We start from the raw sequence: 10203 nt of genomic DNA on the forward strand, positions 1-10203 counted from the left end.
CCGGAACCCGAAGTTACAAAAACCTCCCTCCTACACACATCCACACATTTTACATGCCAAATATTGTCCTCCACATGAATAACATACAACATACCTGCCAACCACACAAACAACCGATCCTGGACACAAAAATACGAACAACAAAAACAAACAAAACAAACAAAAAAACATAGACCATCATCCTCCAACTAGATACCAATGAACAGTGTGAACCTAGCTCCCCGGGTGTCCCCCGGAAACCGAAATTACAAAAACCTCCCTCCTACACACATCCACACATTTTATCTGCCAAATATTGTCCTCCACTTGACTTACATACAACATGGCGGCCAACCATACAGACAGTCGCACACAGTGACAAACAAAATACTGTGGACTTTCTTCCTTCACTGAGTCACTTGGATCCCACGGTTGCAAAACCTCTTAGTATGACTTTAGCATATTCCTCTCCAATAAAATACATAACAGGGTTCCAAACAGAGAAGAACCCATCTATGTCTCCTTGGAGAACATGTGTGAGCCTTTCCAGTGGGATTAATTGTAGAACATTATAGAGCCAACTTGAAGCAGATGGTTTTGCATCATCTAGCCAGTGCTGTAAGATAGATAACCGTGCACAGGACCAGAGAAGACTGAGGCTTCTTTCATATCTGTTTAATACAGGTGAGGCAGCGTCTAGACCTAGAATGCATTGTAGAGGATGGAGCTCAATAGGACACTGTGTTATGGAGGATATTTGGTTACCAATTTCAACCCAAAATGTATGAATTACCGGGCAGAACCACATTAAGTGCACGTAGGTGCCTACATGCTGCTTGCACCTTACACATACTCCGGAGCAGTCCTTGTCATATTTGCTCCTGCACTATGGGGTAGCTTGTAATTTATGTACGATCTTAAACTGAGTTTCTTGGGATTTGTAATTACTACATATTCTTTTGCTATTTAACATGATTGCTTTCCATTGGTGATCCGTGATTGCAGTTTAAAGATCTGGTTCCCATGATTGCCTGCAGCTGTGAGTACTTATATTGCTTAAAGAGAACAATTTATGGTAAATGTAGCTTATTTCTTTGTTCTTCAGCTGACAGACCTGGTGAATGATTGTCTCTATCTGCTCTGGTCCATGACCTTCCTTATATTGGGCTATAGAGTTTAAGAAACTGCGTATTTGTAAAAATCGGAAGAAGTGATCATCTCGGGTAGCCCGTACTCTTCCTGAAGTTGATTGAAAGATTTCATAGTGCCACCTTTATAGAGATCATTTTCCACACATTGCAAACTAATTGGTCTATATGAGGAAGGTTCCTCTGGGTTTTTACCTGGCTTTGGTATGAAGGCAATTGCCGCCGTCTGTGTTGATTCAGGTAGTTTTTGGTTCAGGAAGGAATATTTGTACATTTTACTTAAGAGTGGAATAAAAATGTCTTTGAATGCTTTGTATATTTCTGGGGGAAAGCCGTGTGGGCCGGCTGCTTTCCCAGAGGGGATGTCATCAATAGCTTCCTCTATCTCTGTAAATGTGTTTGGCTTATTTAAAGCCAGTTGTTGTTGATCATTAATTTGTGGTAAGTTTAAATGTTTTAAAAAGCTTTTTATTTGAGAGTTGCTTTTATGTATTTCTGATGTATAAAGTGATTTGTAATAATTGGTAAATATAGCATTCATCTCTTCAGATTTAAAACAACATTCTCTGCTCAAGGTTTTCAGACATGAGACAGAGTTATGGCTATTATGGTTAAAAGTTTAGAGAGTAGGTTTCCTGGTTTGTTCCCATATTCATACAACCTTCGCTCATCTTTCAATGATAAGCTTATTTTAAAAGTCATCAAAAGCAGTTTCAGGGTGGGTTTTTATCCCGACACGTAGAAAGAACTCAAAAAGGTAGTTGGTGCAGTTTAAAACTGTTATAATGCCATTAATCACAAACAAAGTTGTTTTTGACAATGTATTTAAAAAATAAAATAAAATTATAATAAGAATGGAATCACTTTATCCAAATTTCTTCCAGGTGCCCACACATGTTGCCAGTATTGAAACATATTTACATTTTTACAACCTGTCTTGACCGAACAGTTTTAATTTTGGGCATATGACTGTTGGTCGCACCTGAGTCATTCATGGCAGAATCATCCACAGAATCTAATGTTTTTTTACAGAATCTAGTTAATGCAATGTTTAGTTTAGTGAGATTTTAAATGAAACATAAAGTGATTTTGTCTAAATATAACTATTTTTAAGCTTTATTTATTTGTATATTTGACGATAATTAATGTTTTTTACAGTTTCTTGGTATGATAGTGTAATTTTATTATTATTTTTTTTTTTTTTTAATTAAGAAAATGTGACTTTCGGGTTGTGGGTCTCAGATAAGTAAAAGTTCAAAGCTAGCTTGACAATATATGAAATAAAAATAAAATAAAAACGTAAAGTAAAAGTACTCATTCGACAGAATTCAAAATATACATTCTTGAAATGATAATAAGTGTAATTAAATGTGGGTCTTTTTCACTATTTCCACTGCCTGGTAGCAGTCAAGTCTTATCCTTATTCTTTATAATAAATCATAATGCATTTGTGAGTTGTATGTCGTATTATTAAACTCTATCTGCAGTTATGATTAATGAAAGCTAGCTAATACATGTGGAGGAATACAAAGTACAAAGTGTGCCTCTAAATGTAGGCCTGGTGGAGGAGAAGTATTGAGTAGCATGAAATGGAAACACTCAAGTTGAGTACAAGTACCTCAAAATTGTACTTAGGTACAGTACTTGAGTAAATGGAAATGTCTGAGGATAAAACAGTCTCCTGTTATCAGCAGCAGTTTTATGGTAATACAGTTCTTGAACATGTAAAGACCGTCACCTCAGGGTGCAATGGAGGCAATGTTGTGATGCAGTGTTAAAAGGTTCAAGTTGGGTCCATTATATCAAATTAAACCCTTGTTGAAACAGTCAATTATGCAGCGATTGTGGCGGTGCTGCTCAGCTGCAGTCCTCGGAGAGAGAACCCTGAAAGGCAGTAAATGGGTCAGGGTCGAGTTCCCTTTAATCACAAATTAGCAGAATGTCACTTCAAAAGAGCACAAACCAAAAAAAAGCCGCTCGTCAAGCAGAGCCAAACAAGAGGGCCCTCCGACTGTTCTAATCACAACCTCAACGGCTCTGTTAATTGTATAATGTATACTCATGTTTAATGTACAGCAGATCCAGAGGCACACATCTGTCTTGGGGTGCTTATGAAGACAGGTGTGTATGGACAAAAGGAACATGATTCTCTCTCAGCAACCACATATTAATAAAAATGCATGGGAGTAATTGACCTTTCTATTACTCCATGTTATAAGTTACTGTAATAAACATAGCTTGGGGTGTCCAACATTGTAACATCCTATTATTTACAGAGGAGATAATCTGAATTGGAGTCGGTCCTGGATAAAGCAGTAAAGGTCTTACAGACATCTCTCACACAGCTTTCCTACTAAGCAGTACTTGTTTAAAGTGGGGTTGAGCTGTCAGCATGTCCAAGGTCAAAGGGGCGGAGCTCTGTCCAGTCCAGTGAAGACGCCACTAACTGTCTTTGTGGATTCACATGTATCGTCGGATACACAGAGCAGGTGTTGGTAGACACCTGGCTTCAGGATGATTTTGTCCAAAGATGAAGCAATTATAAAAACTGATTTTATCATTGCGGCACAGCAGGTCGGCCATTAAATCGCTGCTTGGTACCGGTTCAGTTTTCCAACAACAAACTGGAAAATATCTAAATGAGAACAAGCGCTCGGGTGTGTTAAAACACAGTAGAGATGATTTCAGAGAGCAGGAGGAAGTGTAGCAGACTGACATGTGGAGCAAAGTGTGGCGGTGAAGTTAACACCATTGCTTTATTCCGTTTTCGGGCATCCGTGATGTCGACATCGCCGCTCATACAGCACAGCTGTTGTCATTAACCTGCATTTATGTTGAACATAAATGATTTGGCGAGCCGGGCCGGCTCCCTCTCTCCTCACCAGATGTTGGCTGTGATGCAGCAATGCTGTTTGCCAACTGAGACGAGGAAGAACAAGAACATATGTAGCCGTTTTGATGTGGTTAGGTTCCTCTGTGGGCAGGGGTCTCTCCAAAAATGTCCTGTAAACGCTAGTTTGGTGGCTTTCACATGGAAAACTGGACGAGCCTCAATGTGTATCATGTAGTCTGAGAGAAAGAGTTTGGAGCCATGTATACCAGCTGCTGTAACAAGACACAACAACAGCAAAACCGATCTGTTGGCTGACACGAAACAATATGATGATGACATTAACAATTGGCAACCGGTACAGCCGGCAAAAAAAAGTGATCTCTAAAATGTATATTCCCTTGTTTGTTCTGCTGATCAAATATGTTGCTCGAAACCATGATCCGATCCAAACCGTGACTTTGGATCTCCCCCCCCCCCCCACCACTACATATGGAAGGAAAAACCACTTCCCTAGTGTGAGTTTCTCATTTCCATATGTGCTTTTTTTATTCTTTTTCTTTTCAAAACAATCCACCGTGTGTTCTCTGGTGCTGGTGGTTTATTACTTTTAAGCCCACATACACATACTAATAAGTCCACATCCATTATTTACTTATGTGTGCAGAAGAGTTCTTCATTGGCTCTATTTCAGTCTGAGAAGTACAGATTTAAAACTTACTACAGATGGTAGAACCGGCTCATTGTGACAGCAGTGATTAAGGCATATGATTAAGTTCTCTCACATTGGCATCATCATGTAAAACTAAGATCGCTTCAGAATCCAGCTTGGTTTTATATCACAGGACCGTGTTTAAAAATGAAATAATGGAGTTGGATAGAAAGGAGGTCTGCATTCACAATATGTGTAAATCATTTCCTTCCCTGTGTCTGTCTGATAGCCTGTCGTACATGCATCACTTTGGCTTTGCATCCACAGAGAGACCAAGGAGTTCTGACAGCGCCTGCCATGCAAACTTCACAGAATAAGATAACTGTGGAGAGGTATTTAGTGAAGCAATGCTTCTTCTGAAGGCTGCTCCCGGCTGCCGACACGTCGAGATGACGCTGAACATTTGCCTCACGAGATAACTCGGGTTGTCCCGTCGGCAAGTGAAAATCTCTGGAAATATTACATTTGTTTATTCTCCCTGACTGGAAGGACAGTGCGATTTAGTCATTTTTTTTTTTTTTTTTTGCCGTGTTTTAAATGCATGCATTATTCATAAGATCCATCATGAACAGTCAGCCCTGCTGTAAATACAGCCATGACACCTCTAATGCGTTTCCAACGGTGCCGCTGGGCTTTCAAAGTGACTGCCACGTCTGCCGAGGAAACCGTTTATATTTCCCCTTCGCTCAGAAGCGTCCCAGCAGAATTTATTTATTTTTTCCCATTTTGTCTCTTCATATTGTAACAGCCAGCGGAGGGGGTCAAGGCAACTGATTTTTAACCTCCGATGGCGAAGCCTCCATTGCTCATCTCTCTGTCTCTCACTCCACCGGCCCCCTGATTGGATGTCAGAGGAGAAGTACACGAGCGCCGAGGTATTAATACTGCTTCTCCCCAAAATGATAATGACGAATTGCTGTTTTGCTATATTTACTAAGATGGAACCCCAGTGAGCGCGTGGTCAGTTTGTCACAGATGGGATCAAACACGTCTCCCGGCAACACGGCAGTGGACGGTGTTGTCACATGCAGTCAGAAGTGCCATTAGAAACCATTTTTATTGTCACATACATATACACAAAATTTGACTTCTGCATTTGACCCATCCCTATATATAGGAAGCAGTGGGCTGCCAATGATAGGGGCCTGGGGAGCCGGGGGTTCAGTGTCTTGCTCAGGGACACTTCGACACGTGACACGTCCCAGTCGAGGATCGAACGTTGACCCTGCGGTTACCAGACAAGCCTCTTAACCCAGCGAGCCATGGTCGCCTACTTTGAGCTACATTTTAGCATTAAACATTAAAGTTACAGCCCAAGTCCTGCCACAACAGGCGACTCCAGCCATTAAGAGTCGATTTCTGTTCATTTGTGACCGATGTCAAACATAACATGCACTTCTCTGTGAGTGACGGCTGACTGATAGAGCAAGGAAAAAGAGGCTGATATGAAAATGAAGACAGCGTCGCAGTACAAAGAAGAATTTCTTGCATTCTGTATGAAGCTTAAGCTCAAAGCTTCACGTCAAGTGTCCCGTACCTGCTACGTAAAGTCCTGCATTATCTATTCATTCACACCAAATCGTGTGTCCCAGGTCTTCATCAGGTGATCTGATTCTGAGCCTTTGCTAAAACACACACAACCTTGATTTAAAATAGTTTTAAATCAACAGGATGTCCCTGTGTAGGAGTGTGATGAGATTTGTTTTGTCCTGTGCTCGTTCATGTCCATATGTGGTCACTGCGGATGATGTTTGTTTGAAAGGATTCATGCATAGTAAGCAGCCGGCTCAGACGTCCACTAAACCCGTTTAAGACACTCGCTTCCAGACAGACTCCCATTCCAGCCGCTGTCATTTCCAACGCCTTCAGTCGGTGCAGTTAATAACGTGAGGCAGACCTGGATTTAACAGGATAATGGGGGTCTTTAATGCTCAAGTGGACATCTGTGCTCTGCTGAAGGACATCACATTGACGGCATGTCATCATCACGCACACTTTGATGATTCTATTAGTTATTCTAATTATTACAAGGTGACACCCAAACATGAATAGGCAAACAGTAATTAAGCATATTATATTGTGCTGTATTGACATGTCATTGGACTCTAAAACCTTGACTTAAAACAATTTAACATACAAATGATTGTAGCTGTGGTTTCTCTGAATTTTAAACCTTTTATACCTTTTATAGCCACGTTAGTGTTGTGGCTCTGGGGATTGCATGTCAGTCAGTCCAACACTTTGTTTACAGACTGAGATATGGCAAAAACTATAAGAGTGATTGAAGGTGACTTTTGTACAGACATGTATAGTCCAAAGATGATGATATTTTTTTGGATCCCATGACTTTTTTCGGGTAGCGCCGCCAGAAAGTCCAAGTTTTCTCTCATCCATTGGACTAACTCAACATCACCAGATAGACATTAATACTTCCCAGATAATGTTTCCTAATGACTTTAGTGATCCTCTCATATTTCCTCCATGAGGTTGATATTTGTCGTTTTGAGTCAAATGTATTGACACCTATTGGATGGAACCCAATGGAATTTAGTCCATGCGTTCATGTTCCCATCAGGATGTAATCACGTTGGTGATTTTTATAAAGTGCCGACCAACCTACAAACTGTAAAATAAGACAACAGTTTTTTGTAGACTGGATCACAAAACATTTGGCTCCCCTTCATATGTCACGTGAAAGCTTATCAGAACCCCCCCCCCATCCGAGTATCTCTACCCACGGCTTGAGAACTACCTTGGCAACGGTACGCCATCATTTTCTGGGTGGGGGGGGTGGGAGACAGGCGCTAAAACGGAGCGTTTCAGACAGAGTGTGAATACAGGCATATTCTTCCAGACAGTATGAGACAAATAGTGTTTCTTGAACATTAAATCATATAAACATGTTCTTGTAGAAACCCAAAATACAAGTATGAAGCTGTAAACGAGCATCTTGTGTTATCAGGTTATGCGTGCTGAACTACAGCTGTCCTATCAGCTGTGTTTAATGCCAATTAGCAATTATTAGCATGCTAACACACCAAACCAAGATGGTGAACATGGTAATCATACTGACTAAACATCAGCATGTTAGCACCATCAATGTGAGCATGGTAGTAGAAAGTGCCACTGTGCCTGAACACAATCATGCTCGAATGAGTTCCACTCCACTCTACTACTAATAGCTGCTGCTAATAATAATAACTATGTATATTATCACACAAATGACATAATGTTGCAGATGCTTTCAATCATTAGCATTAAAAATGATCCACTTATCCAATTTATCATTAAAATAATTGTCCCCACATCTGCTATTTGTTTGCTATTCATTCTGAAAACCTTTATTAGCATTTTAACTTCACTTTCTTTATTTAGAGTAACCTTAAACCAAAGAAGCAGGCCACTACATTTTTAGGAAACTGAAGGTGGGGTATGTGCAGTGGGAATATACATGGCTGCTAATCTTACTCTGTGATGTAGAGTAGCTGTTGTAAGGGTTCCCTTTAGTTAGTTAGTAAGTGGCCGTAAGTGCTACAGCTTCTGTGTCTTATTGGAAAGACAAATCAACAAATCTACTCACATGACGTACCACAAGACGGGGAGCGGCTGAGCAAACCAAACACACTCCTATATTTTCCCTCTGACACCAAACTGACCTTTCTCATCCCAGGTTTTGTTTTTCTGACAAAATTGAATTTGTATTTTCTTTCCACCATCTACCCAGCCTTCAGCTCGGCCATCCATTCTCTGGACGGGGCGACGCAGCGGGCCGACTTTGTCTCCATCCTCAGAGAGTTCGGGAACCACTACGTGCAGGAGGCGATGTACGGCTTCCAGGAGTCCTGTACCATCTGGTACCCCAACAAACAGGTCCAGAGACAGCTGTGGCTGGAGTACCAGGACATTAGCAAAGGTAGGACACACGCACTCGAGTGTCAATGAATGCTACCGAGGAATGTAAACGATGAACAGTAATTACTGGCCCTCAGGTGTGGTTGTGACGGTGTGGGATGTGTGAGGATTAATTCCTGCGGTTATTTATGTGTTCATTGACTCACACACCCACGAAACACATTGAGGCTTGTAATGCTGAGTGTGTGTTGGGCTGGACTGGATTATTATGTTACACATTTACAATTTGCAGGACTCTTGATCATACTTCGGCTGCACAGTGAATGCTTGCCAGGAGAAATACTTAAACCTCGCGTGGGACCACTTTTAACAAAGCTCTTCTCTTGTTCCCTTTCTTTCGGTGGTACCCGTGCTGTAGAGGAAAGTAATGGCCTCCCAGGGTGGCAGTGTTGCAGAAATGCTCTTGGGACACTTGTTTCAACCATTAGTTTGTTTTTTCATCTGCACTCTTTGTGGAATCACCCCTCTTCGATTGTTTAGTTTGGTAGGTCTTTCATTCAATTCAATAGCATTTTTATTAATCCACAAAGGCAAATTGTATTTTGGGCATGAGTAAAAAGAGACAGGAAACAGACAGGGTTGGTTTGTTGTGTGGGCACCATAAACCATGCAACAGACACAGAGGAGCACTTCTCATTTCTATTCCTGCGTATTTCACCTCAATCATTTTTAGTATTGACTGAAATGTGTCCGAAAATGACTGAAAGCTGGTGTCGGATGTTTGGAAAGATTTACAACATTAAGATGATGTCATGACAAAACCCCCGAGCCAACACCACTCACACAACACGATATGCACGTGCAATATTCATCAAACATCGGAATAAAGTATCTTTTAAAGGCCTATCCTAAATCCTTCACAGCAGTTGTGCTGGCTTCTTCACACTAGCTCATCTAGTTGTGAAGTTTTTAGATGAATATTTCACTTTAGCTATCCTGGCAGCAGATTCTGTTCTGTCTTTTCAAAATAAACTTCCATTTTCAAATGAAACAACTTTAGGTTTAGTGAAAGTGGTTTGGTTTAAAGCAGTGATTTTCAACTGGTGGGTCGCGAGCCAAAAGTGGATCACATCACATGATGCAGCTCATCCAATCAAATATGGGTATTCTGACGAGTTTCCTGACTTGAGTGAGATGTACACACACCGTGACACACGGGGGAGAGACGAGGATATACAGTAAGACCTTACAGCTCACAGTGCATGTCAGAGCAAATGAGAATCATGAGGTCGAAGGAACTGCCCAAGGAGCTCAGAGACAGAATTGTGGCAAGGCACAGATCTGGCCAAGGTTACAAAAGAATTTCTGCAACACTCAAGGTTCCTAAGAGCACAGTGGCCTCCATAATCCTTAAATGGAAGAAGTTTGGGACAACCAGAACTCTTCCTAGACCTGGCCGTCCAGCCAAACTGAGCAATCGTGGAAGAAGAGCCTTGGTGAGAGAGGTAAAGAAGAACCCAAAGATCACTGTGGCTGAGCTCCAGAGATGCAGTAGGGAGATGGGAGAAAGTTCCACAAAGTCAACTATCACTGCAGCCCTCCACCAGTCGGGGCTTTATGGCAGAGTGGCCCGACGGAAGCCTCTCCTCAGTGCAAGACATATGAAAGCCCGCATAGAGTTT

At 41.4% G+C, this 10203-nt stretch overlaps 1 protein-coding gene across 10 annotated transcripts in view; it reads left to right on the top strand.

Annotated features, from left to right (window-relative positions):
• astn1 (astrotactin 1) overlaps positions 1–10203 on the top strand; it is a 366216-nt gene that overhangs the window by 207822 nt on the left and 148191 nt on the right. For all 10 annotated transcript variants that reach the window (XM_031874553.1, XM_031874560.1, XM_031874561.1 and 7 more), the window contains one exon: positions 8394–8582. In XM_031874553.1, the coding sequence (XP_031730413.1) occupies positions 8394–8582 (189 nt within the window). The remainder of the gene's footprint in view (positions 1–8393; positions 8583–10203) is intronic.

Source organism: Anarrhichthys ocellatus, unplaced genomic scaffold (assembly GCF_004355925.1).
Source record: "Anarrhichthys ocellatus isolate YVR2014 unplaced genomic scaffold, GSC_Weel_1.0 scaffold82, whole genome shotgun sequence".
Lineage (NCBI taxonomy): Eukaryota > Metazoa > Chordata > Actinopteri > Perciformes > Anarhichadidae > Anarrhichthys > Anarrhichthys ocellatus.